The sequence below is a fragment of the Sprattus sprattus genome (genome assembly GCF_963457725.1).
Source record: "Sprattus sprattus genome assembly, chromosome: 15".
Lineage (NCBI taxonomy): Eukaryota > Metazoa > Chordata > Actinopteri > Clupeiformes > Clupeidae > Sprattus > Sprattus sprattus.
Genome location: NC_137913.1, coordinates 18,662,329 through 18,678,536, shown reverse-complemented (window position 1 = coordinate 18,678,536; position 16,208 = coordinate 18,662,329). Strand labels below are relative to the sequence as shown.

At 45.3% G+C, this 16,208-nt stretch overlaps 1 protein-coding gene across 11 annotated transcripts in view; it reads right to left on the bottom strand.

Moving 5' to 3' along the window:
* Positions 1-1,235: 1,235 nt before the first annotated feature.
* arvcfb (ARVCF delta catenin family member b) overlaps positions 1,236-16,208 on the bottom strand; it is a 162,658-nt gene continuing 147,685 nt past the window's right edge. For 6 of the 11 annotated variants that reach the window (XM_080852721.1, XM_080852726.1, XM_080852731.1 and 3 more), the window contains 8 exons: positions 14,257-14,384; positions 12,420-12,570; positions 12,017-12,209; positions 10,822-10,933; positions 10,398-10,488; positions 9,334-9,387; positions 7,879-7,970; positions 1,236-4,377 (listed from right to left, as the gene is read on the bottom strand). In XM_080852721.1, the coding sequence (XP_080708847.1) occupies positions 4,372-4,377; positions 7,879-7,970; positions 9,334-9,387; positions 10,398-10,488; positions 10,822-10,933; positions 12,017-12,209; positions 12,420-12,570; positions 14,257-14,384 (827 nt within the window). In that variant the 3' untranslated portion in view covers positions 1,236-4,371. The remainder of the gene's footprint in view (positions 4,378-7,878; positions 7,971-9,333; positions 9,388-10,397; positions 10,489-10,821; positions 10,934-12,016; positions 12,210-12,419; positions 12,571-14,256; positions 14,385-16,208) is intronic. The other 5 variants (XM_080852725.1, XM_080852727.1, XM_080852729.1 and 2 more) reach the window with 3 other exon arrangements.

Genomic DNA, 16,208 nt, shown 5'->3' with positions numbered 1-16,208 from the left:
GTGAACTCCGTTTATTGTAATAGACATATCAGACAACCAATTCTTGTTTAAAGTTTAAAATTCAGTATGTTTACGATTTAAAAGCAACAAAAAATAAATTATATTTCTGCAGAAACCAACGCCAACTATCTATCACGAACGGATTAGGCTCGTTTCCACTATAGGGTACGTTTAATTCACGACAGCAAATGACACAGGCTAACTCGACATACAAATTGTCTCCATGAAAGACAAAAATGCTACTGGACTACTATTGTGCAAAACTTCCTGAGATACCTCGGATTTTCATCCAGGTGATTCAGAATGTGTAGGCATAGTAGTAGCCTTTTCATAACAAATCCATCAATACATTTGACTAACTTGGCCATTAACAGTTACAATATTAAGCGTGTTCCTTTACACAGTAACTTAATAATTTTTAGTTTTTTATTTAGGCCTACCTGTCTTTCATGAAGTCATTGTGGACGTCGCACCCAGGGATGGATGGTCGAACGGGCCTACTGGACCCGGGCCCATGAGCTCAGGGGGCCTCTAAGCCAGAGCCTCTGTGTGAAATTGCTGTTATTTATATCTGTTATTTGTGGTTGAAAGAGGTGTATTTTGTTAATTTGCTGTTGGCTTTAATTGAGTGTACCTGCACTGTGTAAGAAAATGTGTATGAGCGCTGTAAATAATGTTGAGGTACAGGTGAATTTAGTTATTGTGCTGTTGAAAAAAAGCACAATTTTTGCGGGTGCGCGTGAAGGGGAGGTGGGCCTTTTACATGTACAGGCCAAGGGTCCCATGGTTTCATAATCCGTCCATGGTCGCACCACATATGTCCAAGGCATTATGCACGGCCTTCTTAGTACTAACGTAATGCATAGCTATTGACACAAGCAGTAAGAGAGCTTTTATGGTTAAGTAATATCACTAATCCTTAAACATTATATTGGGGCTCAGTGCAATCCTCTCATGTCATTTTTCCTTCGCTAATTATGCACTCGACTTTTGCCCAAAATGGGTCGTCTACCACCCACAGTATGATCCTAACTATTAGGCCTACCATGGATTACAGGATAATACGCTTTAAAATATACAAAATATCCTACATTATTTACATAAATATCATTAAATAAGGCTTTTAAATAATCCATTAAAATAAAACATTAATCATAGTTAAAATTATGTATTACTCATGTTTAAAAATGAAATACAGCTTAATTGATGCAGAGAAATGAACACCAGACTGTACATTCTTTCCAGGCATGATTTATTGAAAACACACCAAATTACTCTACAAACCTGTATTTTCATTGCTTTTATTTCTTCTTGGTATTAGTAAAATTAACATGATACATTCTGTCACTGTGGCATTGTTTTCTCTCTCTTAACGCTAACGAAGCATTAACAACTTACTCCACTATTAAATCAAACCCTTTCTTAATGTCTCTATCTTTTTGAAAGTTTATAATACATTGTAATACAAGGCAAAAACCCACCAAAGGTCTAGACTACACTGAGGACAGAGAGTGAATGTGTGAGTGTGAGGGAAGAAGAGGAGGAGGGGGAGGGAAAAGAGAGAGAGAGAGGCTGATAGGAGAGGAGGAAGAGGAGGACGCGGAGGGCTGATGAGCAATGACAAAACAGGTAAAGAGGACACAACAAACAGTATAGAAAACACATTGTTAATCTTTTTTTTTTTGACCTAACATGGAAAAAAGGTTAAGGCACGTGATAGTAACAAACACATTTGCTACCAAGCTGTACAATTACTTTACTCTGACGCCTTGAATTAGTGATATCTACAAAGGTAGGTCCTTCTAGTTCTGACTCTGCTCTCCTGGTCTTTGTCATATCGTATGCCCAGCCCAACTTGTGTTTTTATAAATATACACTCTGATTAAATGCCCTCAAACACACTTATAGACTTCTCTTGCATGTGCTGTACTGTACTGTATATATGTTAACAAAACCAAACTGCTTTGGTTGTACACTGCAGAAAGGCAGCCAGGAATAAAGAGAGATGAGTTGACCAGTGTAAATACACAGGACTGAAGACCATGTAACATGGGGATAGCACACATTTGACTTTCTCTTAAAATTAAAAAGTTAATACACATACTGTATTTTGTATCATTAGAAGTCTCTGTTAACACTATGTAGAAAAAACAGCAAGCCTTACAAAGTCACGTCACAAAGAAAAAACAAAACAAAAAAACTCAGACTTCAATGCAGGCACATGCCATTTGCCTAGCTCACACATGGATTGATGTGTCTAGAGGAGACTGGTGTCCACTTGAAGACCGAGGGAGAATCCAAATACAGTGCCATTCGTGATGTGTACAGTTTATTTTTTCACCTCTTGTCCCTTTTTAACCGATTCTCAGACTCTCTGGTGAACGTGTCTATTGTTCAGCCTCTCTCACGGGAGAGAATGTTAAACAAGATACAATATTGTCTCAATTGTTAATATTCTTCTATCCATTACATGTTAGCATGTTGTCAACTACATGGGCTAGACACTGCCCTGGGTTTACTTGTTCTTTCTGGTGAAGAATGACTTTATATTCAATTACACCACAAAAAAAACCTCAGCACTCAGAAAACAGAAATAACATAAACATCTTTACATTTTTGTCATGCTTGCATCAGTTACGTTCAGATGCACCGACGATATCAAAGCACAGTGTCTGTACTGTGATGGCCTAAGCTTGCGTGTTTGCGTGACGGCAGTGAAATGTGACTCTAGACCTTGCTTGCCTGTTTATCTGTCTACCCCTGATCTGTCCCCCACCCTTGCATACGTTATTCATGAGCGAAGGGTCAAGTCTGTCCACCATCTTGGTGAGTTTTTGGCAGCCATGATGTAAATTCAAGAATGGATTCTTCTTCCTCTCCTTAAAAGACAGTTTGAGATTCAATTTCTTCATTTTTTTGTGTGGAAAATACAAAATATAAATAGGTACTCAGCATAACTCCACATGTTTGATAAGCAACTATTTCATTTTTTTGTTTGTTTTTCTTTTTACAAATATGGTGATGCTTTATGCACAGAAAGCACTCCCAAAATGAAATGTTATGGATTTTCACCTGACAATGTATAGACAGTTTCAAGATTGTATATTGTTTTTTTCTTCTTTTTCATCTTTCAGATTCTAATATACATTTATAAAACCAACAAAAATAGAAAATGCTTTAAAATCTACCCTTTGATTCAGATTGTGTACTTCCTCTTGGCTCTCTTCACACAAACTCTGTACAAACACAATTTCAGTCTCTTTTTCTCCTCTTGAATATCTCATTGAAAAAGCACACATGGCATTCAACCAGGATCGTTGTAATTTGTAAGGTACATGGCAATCAACCAAGATTTCTGCTAATCTGAAACATCTTGACCCAAAAAATGTCATGCTGACTGTTTGGTTACGTGCAACCCGTGGCACAAATCTCACAATACAAGCAAGCTTTTCTGTGTTTTGCACGTCTGACTGGTACTTGTGACTGTAAAAAATCTCTTACTTGGATGGAGGGGAACTTGAGTCCCCAAACTCACTCCACACACCAAAATATCACTTGAAGAGTGAAAAGAAACACAGTGAAACGATGTATGCAGAGTGCGTTTATGAAATGGCATTAGTCTGTATTGTCATTATATACTCTTCCTTCCCAGTGCCCCTGTCATATAACTAGAAGCTTCCTTTACCCCCCCAAAAAAACTCAAACCACAAAACATTCTTCAAGCCTTCAACATCTACCAACACCAAGTCCCACCTCACCACAGTCCATCAAATCTGAAAATCCAAACGAGAAGGAAGAATCCAATATAAACAAAAGCAAAACAAAACCAACCAAAAAACAAAAAAAAGGAAAAAGAACATGAAAAAGCTAATTTCACTAATTTGAAATGTATGACTCAGCACAAAAAAAGGATATGCTGAAACATGTACAAACAATAACAACTGAGGCAAAAATGTCATAACCTTCAGATCAACATCACAAAAAAAAATCTTCTTCTGTCCCCAGCCCCATTTCATTCAAGCACACTTCCATCATATCTTCCCTGAATTCACCTTCGTATCCGTATCCTTCGTTGCTCCTGTCAATCCATCTGCGCCAAGAGCACCCATCAGTAAAGGAAAACTTCTTCTATGTCCAGTGGGAATGTAGATATGAAAAGTGTAAGTGTTTTACTTTTCTTTTAAAAGTATTTTTTTGTCAAATATTTTGCTGAAAAGCATGAAACATTGGCTGCTGGATGATTGTTTGTTTTATTTTTTCTTTCACTCTCTTTCATTTAGTCTGCTGATGAGTCGACTCGAGTCGAATCGAAGTCCGTGACTTATGGCAGTGGTGGTATGCGAGATCCTCTTCTAGTTGAGATGTTGCTATTTAGGCCTAGAGCAGGCAGAGTTGGAGGAGGAACATGAAAAAGTTAGTGTAAGTTCAACTTTGCATTCAACCCTTCAATCAGTAAGAACTGCATATGTGGCATGCCTGTAACGTCAGATGATTACCATAGGAACACTAAGAAATACAGTACCTTCAAGAGTAAAATCCAACACATACATGAAGTGATTGAGAAACGCACTTTAACAGAGCACTGAACACAATAATGGTGAGAGACTGATGATTCTAATGAGTGGTGATGACAATCAAACACATAATGGATATAACGTAGCTATGTCAGTTATTGGACAATGACAAACATCGGCCATTCTGTTAAACAATCAAAATGCTAAGTTTAATAATGGATCAACAATCTATAACTTCAGTTTAATAATGGATTCACATGACAACGCAAACGTATGCCGATAACACACACTGTCCGATAATTAACACTGTTACGACAAGTCTGTAGCATTCAATAGCCAGCATAATGGTTAAATGAAGCTTCTATTGATGTTGAGACTCACTATTGTTCATACAAAAGTTGTGGTCTATAAAAGTTGACAAAAGGCTAAATTAATTTTTCATGAGGCTGTCTGGAGCCTATTGATCTATCCCCTCTTGTATACAGCAGGGAGAAATCATTTCATGTAGGCAGGCAGGGCAGGAGAGGGCATTTCCATAATCTGATGGCTTGGAGTGGAAACATTCTGCAGCCATGACTGGAATAACCAGACCGTTTTCCTGTATCATAAAGTGTTAAGCAAGTCTTCGAAAAATTGCCATTTAGTTGCACATTCTTTGTGTGGATATTGTTTTCATCTTGACAGTGTTGGAAAGTGTAGGAGGTTAAATTGATCATAGACGACTGCTATTACACTTTCCACCAACAACAGTATTGGAAGAGTCTTCATAAACAAATGAAGTGTACATAAAGCAAGTAATCAAGGATATAATTGGGTTGTCCAGTCCTTATTATATTCTATCCTTTCTTACAGCCTTCCTGGTGACCACAGTACTAAAACTATGCTACTTTACATTTAGCTAGACACTTAAGAAGCACAACAAACAAAAGTATGGGACTCTATGTCCCACAAGCACTGACAGCAGTAATGTGATTTTGACAGTGACAGATATGAATGGCGAAAGTGATGTGAGGTAGGAATGAGGGTGAAACGATGCTTAAGCAGGACGCTACTGCTAACCCAGAGTAGCTAACTAGTGTCACCCCCACCACCCCCACCACCCCCACCCCACCCCCCCACCCCCCCACATCCCCACAGCCGGAGAGGAGCGACATTGGGGGCTCTCTCAGCCATCCATTATTCATTGGGAGTCCTCTCCTCTCCCGGAGTCCTCCTCACAATGAAGGGAGGGAGCCGTGGGAGGACGGCAGCTGGGGAGACGGGGGGGGGGGGGGGGGGGGGGGGTATCTCCCAGCTTCCTCGCTGGTGCTTTTCATTCCTACTCCCTCGGGACAGAATGCACTCGGGAGAAGAGGCAGTGAGCAGCAAATCCTCTAATGCAGAGTTTTAGCCCCTCAGATTAGTTTGAAGTTGAGAAGTCAAGGGAATCCCACGCACTGATTTCATTAGCACAGGCACCGAATCAAATCATGCAGTGACTTGTCAGAGTTGAAGTGCTATCAGACTTTTAGTGTTAAGTTAGTGAGAACTACTCTGGGTTCTGCATAGCCACCGCAAAAAACAAACAGTGTGAGCCAAGAGGTGGGGGTGTGCCACAAGGTTAGAGGTAATGAACATGTAACATAAAGGAAATGAAACATAACCAATCATCTAGAAATATATGATTATATTTGTTTAGAAGGCACAAACAAAAACAAACAGGTCAGACCTACCATGCATGCATTTAGACCCAGGAGTCAACAGGCTGAGGTTTAACATCGCAAGCATCCACCAGATTGATCGCGGGCCTGTTGCTCCTGATATAGTGTTTCCTATTTGTGTCATTCTGCATCAACGGGAAGAAGGGGGTTATCAGCAAAAACCAAAACAAACAAACAAACAAACAAAAACAAGTTAAATTCAAGAGTCAGGGGGTTGCAGAGCCAGTGTTAGTCCTCATGTGGAGGAAAGCCTTGGAACAGTGATTTTAATTAAAACGATATCAAAGAGTGGCATGCAATAAACAAACAAACAAACAAAAAGAGACAAACAAATAAGGGGTCACAGCAGTTGAACTCTAGCATTCAGGCACCAGTGAGAACAGGGTCTTTAAGCAGGGTTGAGCGTGACAAACCACTCCGGAGTGCAAAAAGAAGCCGCAGCAAACGTGGCGGCACAAGCCTGACACACTCAGGAGCTCAGAGTGGGAACATCTGACAACCGCCTGAGGAAATCCACTGCAAGACTCAGCTACGGCTGAATCCTTTAATATCTCGACAAGAGATCCCAACCACCCCCCAGACCCTCGGCGAGATAGGCATCCCTGTTCCCCTCTTCTACAGGAGACTTATTTGTGTTCCCCAAACATGGCACTGCAGGTGGGACGCAACTTCAACCTCAATTTGACGTCTATACAGGAATGAGAAAATTGATTGTTGTATCCTTAGCCCCTTAAACTTGCAGACAAAAAAAAGAGAGGCAAAGCAACTGTGAAGAAAGTCAGCTGCAAGCCCTGGTATATTAGAACATCCATTTTTCACTCTTGCCTTCCACCTTCCACATGCAATGGCAGTTCACTTACAGGAGCAGTTCTTCAGATATATGGCGTCAAGTGACTATAACTTTTTGCAAATAAACTGAACATAGCTTCATAGAGGTTGTAGGCCTATGAGCAATAATTGAAAACAGTGACAGAGTTGTGATGTGGGACATAACTTTTGACTGCTCCTGTGGAGAGGGCCACACACACACACACACACACACAGACGTATCTCTGCTGATAGCAGTAGTCTGCGATGACTAGGGAGCTCGTCCGGAAGTCTGGAAGTCCTCGTCAAGGTCAAGAACAAATCACTAAACCTGATGTACAAACAAAGTTGAGTAGTAGACAATAAAGCACTTAATATGTGGTCCGTTCCCTTCAATAAGGTCATCTACATGAGGGTGGGTGGCTGGTTTTTGGGGGGCATAGCTGAGCAGGAGTCTCTTAATCACGCCATGATTAATGACTTGAGAATCACAAAGCTTGCACTCAATTATCTCCCGCTTCAGATCTGTGGCTGGCAAATTGGTCTGTGCTAGAGGAGAGTGTCGGCGGTCTCAGCACACACACACACACACACAGACACTGCAGTGGCTGTCTGCGTGGGGGAGAAAATAAACTTCATCCTCCTCACAGCCGAGCCAGCCACTCTCGGGAGACAAAGTGGAAAAAAAAAAAACAGAAACGGACTGAAGTGATTTCCTTTCATGGTTTCAATGACATGTTACAGGACAGTCATTATTTCAAGTGCCTCCTCGAAGAGGCTATTGCTTTGGGCATCATGAACTCAGGACTCGGAATAGCTGATATACAGATCCACTCCACCCCTGCACGTCCGCTTACCTTTAAGGGTTCCCTCTCTGTGGTGTCCCCCGAGCCGTCTCCCGTCTTGTACTTGCACTCTTTGTCCCTCTGGTCGATGGTGGAGTAGCCATCTGAGGAAGAAAGCAGCGTGAGAACTCCACGGTTCTGCCATTTACATCCAGGCAATGGACAGGGCTGAAACAGGACCTGTGCTGCACAATACACAGGGACCATCTGAGGTCTGCTTGGTTTGAGTCCACTGAGTGGTCATCCGAAATAACATAACAGACGCATCAGATGACTAAAGCAGTGGAGAGAGAAAACTGTGCTTCAAGTGTAAAGTATCTAGGTATATATTGTGTGTGTGTGTGTGTGTGTGTTGGTCTGTGTGGATGCATGCCCCATGCTTGAGCAGGTATATCTGGGCGCTGGGGTTCGACGCTCACTACCCTCTCTCCCCAGCACTGACGCTGGCACTTCCTATTCCTAATACAGGCCCCCCATCAGAGGCCTGGTGCACACAGGGAAACAAGCGGGTGTGACCATCATGCCTGGCAGCAATGCACGCACACACACACACACACACACACACACACACACACACCTACACACCTACACACCCCCACACCCCCACACACCCACCTACACACCCACACACCAGCATGAGGCTGCTCTGATCAGCAGAGTTGCATCTGCATGCCGACAGCCTCCCGACAGCCTGCTGTGCTGACCTCCATCTAAAGCACAGCACTACACTCCCAGACAGGGAGGGATAGTCCATGCACGGAAAGCCAAAAGCCCTCCGCTCTTGCTAATCATGCCAACCCAGGAAGCATGAGCTGTACGCATTCATGGACATCATCTTGGAGGGTTCACGGGGGAACTAAACACATAGGAGAATATTTACTCTCTGAACCTGAACATTTCTTACCCCATATGCTACGCTTGGGGCTCTAGGACAGAAATAGTGATAGGGACTTCAGTAATGTATGGGGGCTAAATTCTCTAGGTAGGGAGGAGAAGGAACCAATGATGGTTCTGGAGGAGAGAGAGGCTGGTAGCTCCTTTCCCATGTTTAGATTCAGAGCATGACACTTCCAGTCAGGGTTTACTGTTTCTGAATGTGAGTGCCTACACTAGCTCCAAAAAAACTCTTGACAAAAAGAGGGGTCTTGCAGACAGCATCTGAGATTATACATAGATGCTCATGTAGAGTTAGAATGGCCACACTTTACAAAAAAAAAAAAAGAAGGGAACAAAAACCATGAGTGAGGTTAGTAAGAAATCACTAGTCAGCAAAATCATTCCCACAACTGCATTCAACATGTTTGCAAAGATTCCTACAAGATTACTGTAAGTGACTGATTACTGGCAAGTGATGGATTAATTGGGTGAGTTGGACTATTTGTGTTTCACATCTAAACACAGATTAAGAGTTAACGTCCCGTGTGCATGTAGAGTTCCTTATCTGATCATGCAAGCGTTCCGTCTTACCTGGACCCAGCTCGTCCAGAGGTATCATATCACCACTGCCACATTTCTTGTTGCCTGCAAAGCATTTACACGCTGATTTTTTTCAATTGCCACGCACATGAGAGAACACGAGACGGCTGTTTGAGCTTGAATGCAGATGCTTTTAGGCGGCAAGTTATGTATAGACCACATTTCCCAGCTATCAACCACCTCCACACTCCCTTGTAGGCAAGCTGCAAATGGGTGGGAATGACAGCTGAGCACAATATTTGCATAATGTATGGCATTAAAGAAAGGGGGAAGAGAAATCAAATAAAACCAAACATAAATGTCAAGTGGTGCCCATCATGCTCAACACTCCTCTCTCAATGAGATGTTTTCATGGGCAGAGAGCTAGCAGCCGATGGAGCCCACAGACAGATGTCTGCCATTAGGCTTTTTTCCCCCTCGCAGACACTTACAGCTCGCTTAAGAAGCTGTGGAAAGCTTGAATGAGTGATGTGCAGACAACAGTGTAGGTGTATTTGGAGGGGCGTCGGGATCTACAGCATTCCTTGCAATGCTTCTGCTGCCTTTTCTCAACACAGAACACAGCGGAGAGCAGTGAGAGACGGGGGGGCAACCAGGTGGTCTGGCGGAGAGATGGAGGGCGGAGGCAGAAAGGGTGGCGCACGCACACACACTCATCTCACCTGGGGGAGTGAGGAAGATGTGCAGAACGTGGCAGAAGAAGCTTCCTCCTAACAAAGATTTCCCCCAACAACCCACTCCCTCCTGCCATCCTCCCACTCACACATACACTCTCCACTCCCCTGGGTCCAGACCCTATCCCCCACTGAGGCACACAACCTGCCAGAAAGAGGCTGCTTGCGGGGAGAGAGAGAGAGACAGACAGAGAGAGAGAGAGAGAGAGAGAGAGAGAGAGAGAGAGAGAGAGAGAGAGAGAAAGAGAGAGTGAGAGCGAGAGGGCGAGCAAGAGAGAGAAAAAATTGCAAGAAAGAAAGGCAGAGGTAGACAGACCGACAGCAGCCCCTCCAGCTCCCCATGTGACCTCTCCTCCTCCTGGCTCAGACTCAGACACTAACCTTGGTTCTTCTCCATCAGGGGCAGGGTTGTGTCGTCGTAGCCGGGCTTGCCACCCTTGGAGCCCTTGGGAGCGCCTGCCGCCGTGGGCTGCTACAACACACAGAGGAGAGGAGAATGGAGGAAAGAGAGGAGAGGAGAGGAGAGAGGGCCTTAGAGGAAGGTTCAAAGCATTGATGTCAAGTGCTGCTGGAGGCACCAGCAACTGTACAAGTTTCTAAACTTGCCATAGTGTGCATGATGGAGGGCGTGGGGGTGGGGGGGTATGCTACATATGCTTTCATCCCATGTTTTTGCCTTATAGACATTCCCAAGACATCCTCCACACACACACACAAACACACACACAGACACACACGACGATGCAAATGATTCCCTGTCAAAGCTGTGTGCAGCCAGAGGGTCCAGGTCTCCAAAGATCCCTACCTGGAAGTGGGTCTTGTTCCAGCCATCCTTGGTCAGGGCGTTCCGCAGATCCTTGTAGCTCCAAACGGTCTGCAGCACGTGGGAGGCAGCCTTGTTCTCCCGTGGGGACTGGCTGCATGGGTGAAGAGTGGGGGAGAGATTAGAAGGAGAGTGAAAGAGGAGAGAAAGAAAGAGAGTGAAAGATGAGCGATGCAGAGGCTCATACAGAAAGCATATGCCCATTGCCACCAGTAGATTCTCAGTTGCTCACATCCTGATTTTCCAGTATCCTTAGTGTCTGTTCATCTATTTTACCTTTGTCATTCAGAGTGGATCTCATGAACACGAGAGAATGTATTTTATTTTTTGTGTGAAAAGATTTAAAAAAAATAGGAAAGCTTGAAAATGCCAGAGCTGCAAACAAGAAAAAAACAATATGGGATGTGATGCGACTGCCGAGTGGGTCTATTAAGCGGTCTGGTTGAGGATGGCTGCGGGGTGGTGATTAATAACACTGCTTTAAATGAGGTCGACGGGGGGAAATGAATAGGACCGTGTGATTAAAACCACCTCATATCCTCTGGTGGTGGCCATTAACAAGGCAGACTGACCGCTGGTCTCGGCATCCAACACCTTTTACTGGCCTAAAATGCAGCTCTGCTAAACGAGACCACCCACAGAGTCTAACCTTGACCAGGAGTTGCAGTCTCGTACATTTATTTAAGCTGGTTCCTCTGAAGGTGCTGTGTGAGGCTGGCAACATCGAGCTGTGGGCACTGGACATACATTACATCCATAATAATGCCCCACACATTTTGTCAGGGTTTCAACCCTGCAGTTGAGCAGGCACATAAAATGCCTTTTAAGCCCCCCAAGCCACCCCACCCACCCCATTTACTTTAGGGCACCCTGTGTTTAGTGAAATCCTAGGATTGCACCATGAAAATAACTCTGGTGGCAGAGGCAGTGCTAGCAGCCTAAAGACAGCCCAGGGCATGCAGGGCTCGTCCGTCTGACCCACACGAACATTAGCCCATCCATTATACCACACTGCCCGTTGACATGAAAACACTTTTATGCTAGGTCCACTGACAATGGATTTTGAAATCGCAAACTTTATCCGTAAACTTGAGTTGATAATGGAGAAAACTATTTTTAAGGTTTTAATCGACAAAAAATAAATTTCATGTGAATATCATACTGTTTGACATAGTACCTCGTCCTGTTAATGGCCACCAGCTTCTCGATAGCCTGCGCCGTGATGAGTGAGCGGGCATTCTCCGAGCTCTCAGTCACAATCTCGTGGATGGTGTTGAGGATGGCCACCACCGTGTCCTCCTCCAGGTTCTTGGCTGGCCGCTGTTGGCCACTGGGCAGGTTGCTGACCAGGTCCCTCATGGCGTAGCTCCCTGCACGAGTATGAGAAAAATGACTCCACTTGAAGAGTGTGCCTCAGCAAGCCTAATAGTAGCCTGAGTAAACCATGACATCATTACGATGATGGTGATACATAGCATGCTAGGAGCACGATAGAAGCCATGATAAACAAAATTAGACTGGCAACTCTGTTTGATTGGCTTAAAATGATCTTGATGGGAGGGGCTTGTGGCTGCTCTTACCTATAAGGTCTTTGTTCCGGCGGTCGATGGACAGGTTACGCAGTGCAATGGCCACTGCCCTCACTACCTTGTCGGAGTCGGAGCGGAGAAGCTCCACCAGGATGGGCAGGCCTTTCTCCTTGCGGACTGTGGCACGGATGTAGTTAGACCACTGCAGAGAGAAAGAGAGGGGGAGAAGGCTTGTTTTTGAGGGATGAATACTCACACTTATCTTAGCGTTAATTAAAACGAAAATACAGAAAAAAATACATTAATAAAAATTTTAACTGTTAAATTGAGAGAAAAAAAAAATCCCAGACAGCTTGAGCTGTGGTCGAATTGCCTCAATGCTTCTCCATTCCAAAAATGACTCTTTGGTAAATAATGTAATTTGTCTCTATTAAACTTCAATGGATTCTCCTCTCTTCTCTCTGGAACACAAAACATTTACATTTGACATGAAAGAGCTCTTCAGATGGGCTCGGGGCCCCAGAGAAGTAATTAAGCTTACACAGTACCTCCTCGTCAACACTAGGGGGCGGCAGCAGGCCACCGGGCCTTTAATCCTCCCTGCCACCCTCCCCTCAGCACAGCGGAGGATGAAAAGGCATTTGCAAAAAGCTCTCAAATCCTCTTACGGACCAAAGACACAATATGTCCATCTCCCAAGCCGGCGGCGGGTTGTGATGGGCTAGCCTAGTGGCTCTGGGACCCCAGTGTGTGGCCAAGCATTCAGATCAGCCGCCGCTAAGGCTCTGTGATCTCCAAGACAAGCGCATGTTTATGCATAGCAACACGTCAACTTCACCTAGAAACTGGCGCTGCCATGTAAGCTGTTCTGTCAGGCAAGCAGGGGGGGGGGGAGAGATGTGGGTCTACTGTATACTGCCACTGCTGCCACCAGAGGAAACACTAAAGAAAGCTAACGTTTAGAAAGAAGCACTGCCTCTCAGATGACACCCCATAATTTAACATAATGCTTGATCCCCTGGCTTGAGCTTTCTGCCGTGTAGTTTGCTCTTCGCGCAAGGGGGGTGGAGGGAGGGAGGGAGAGAGGGAGGGGGCGGGGGTGCAGGAGTAATGGGGAGGGCAGCTGCTTTAAGTGTTTGGACATGCGTCAGAGATAAGAACGGGAGATGTTCTGCTTGCCAAGGGGACTTTTATGAAGACGAATGGTGAGAGCGGAGAACGTGCCTCTGGTAGCAATCAGGCCTGGGTTGTGTCAGACGCCCTCTTAAGCCCTTGTGTAGCGTGGCAAAGAGCTGACGCCTGAGATGGTGCAGAGCCCCGCTGACGAGCACTGACCACACCATCCCATAAAGCCTCCCTCCTGTAGTGGTGGGGGGGTTGACTCCCTATGCCAGAAACTCCATGGGGGTTAGAAGCTTTCGCTATAAGCACCCTCTTTGCGGGTGTGGGGCTGACCTCATCTCATAAGCCTCCCCTGTGATAGCTCTCTGCTCACTATCCCACAATCCCCAGGGCTGGGCGAAGGACTCCACACTACTTCATCCATGCCACTGAGTGCCTCTGGGAGCCTTCACTGTCAGCCCCCCTGTGTAAGAGTGGAAGTAAGTCTGTGTGTGTCTGTGTGTGAGTGTGCTTGTGTGTGTGTGTGTGTCTGTGTGTGAGTGGTCTTGTGTGTGTGCATGTATGTAGGTATGTGTGTGTGTGTGTGAGAGAGTGTGTGTGTATATGTATGTGTGTGTGTGTGTGTGTGAGAGTGTGCATGTATAAGTAGGTGTGTGTGAGAGAGTGTGTTTATGTGTGTGTATGTGTATGCACAGTGTGTGTGTGCGCGTGTGTGTGTGTGTGTGTGTGTGTGTGTGTGTGTGTGGTGTGTGTGTGTGAGACTCACAGTCCACTGTCCAGCACTGAGGTTCTGCAGGGCTCCAGCGGCGGCCTCCAGTGTGTTGTAGTTCTGGCTCTCGGTGAGCAGAGACAGGTAGAGCCGCACCACCTCCGGCTGGTACAGCAGCTCAAAGCCTGCGGGGAGACAAAATGGAGACACATCGTCAGCAATGCTCAACAATACGCTCTCTGTCCCTGCATACTGCATACAGTAGAACCCCCTATCTATTTAACGCTACTGTGCATTGCTGCTCATACTCTTTCCACTATTATCTATCCATCTATGGTCTTGGTCCTCTATCAAATCAAAATGTATCAATCTAACAGCACCTGCTGAACCCGTGTTATATTTCTCACATCTGTCAAAACCCAAGTCCATTATTCGTGCAACAACATACGTAGACTACAATGTGCTTTTGAGAAACTCACTTTCTCTGTATTCTAATGGGAACATACGCAAACCACTCGCTGCATGCTAAAATGCACACATGATTGTTGCAAAGAACAGAGTTTATGTCCGTATAATCTGCCTTGACAATATCCACACCATTAACACACAATTCAGGGCGCCACTCCGGGCTTTCCTCACTAACGAGACTCTGCGCATCTTTTCATTCTCTGTAAATAACAGCATTAATGTTTATGGGGTGATTTCTTCGCTCCCGCTCCGGTGATTCCCATCTGTTAACACGCAGCCTGAAGAAGTAATTTGAGGAGAATTTATGTATGATTATCGGCACGCGAAACCTGAAAGTCACCAGAGAACAGCGCCCTCTCGCTCTGTATGCATGGACGCGCATTGCGACGGCGAGAGAAGGGGATAACTTCGTCAGAAATCCGAGGACTTAATGACTGGCTTTGTTCATTTCTGGTGCCCAAGCACCCCTTCTCATCGTTGCCAATTTAATCAATGAATGCAGTCAGATGACTCTGTCCTTCCTCTCCCACTCTTTCTCTCTCTCTCTCTTGAGTGTGTGTGTGTGTGTGTGTGTGTGTGTGTGTGTGTGTGTGTGTGTGTGTGTGTGTGTGTGTGTGTGAGAAAGAGAGTCTGTGGAGGGATGACTTGGCACCGACACTGGCACTCTGCATTCCCTGTGAGCGCGCACACATGCTGTGCCCTGGCAGCCGTACTGAGGCATCTCCACAAACACTCGCCCTGCAAGAGGAAAGGATCCCCAGACTAAACCGAGAGAGCGAGAGAGAGAGAGAGAGAGAAAGAGAGAGAGAAAGAGAGAAAGATTGAGAGAGAGAGAGAGAGAGAGAGAGAGAAATAAGAAAGAAGCCTTTGGCTTGCTCTCCATCTCAACGCCTCCTGAGGCGACAAGGTGAGACAGACTGACGGGGTCAATCTTGCTGTGGGACAGACTCACGGTCCATCACTCCTACAGAGCACAGAGCGGGACGGGGATGGGGAAGGGGACGGGGACGGGGACGGGGAAGGGGAAGGGGAAGGGGAAGGGGAAGGGGAAGGGGAAGGGGAAGGGGAAGGGGACGGGGAAGGGGGGGTTTAGCTGGAGGTGATATATGCCATTTAGAGAGCATCTAGGCCTCAAGGAAGACATTCCTGATACAGTTTTACAAATCTGTATTACTGTCATGACACAACTTCCGATGTTTTGTCAGCAAAGAAGAATATAAAATGGAATGGTGGAATATATATTAAGGGTCGTTGTCGCCCCGCGGCGTTCCTCAAAGAGAGATCAGTATCGCTCACTGGACTATTCCTCCGGCAGTGCCATCGATCTGGAGAAAACATCTGAGGCGAAAGTTTATCATTGTGTCCGCTCAGAGTGGCGCAGCAGTCAATCTCGCCGTGATGCAAGTGTAATTACATTATCAGCTTTTCACTGGCGCTGGCTGGGGGGGGGGGGGGTATTGAACAACCTTGCCACTCAAGGTCACACCCCCCTTCCTGCTTTCTCTCTCAATCTCTCTCTCACACACACACGCACACGCACA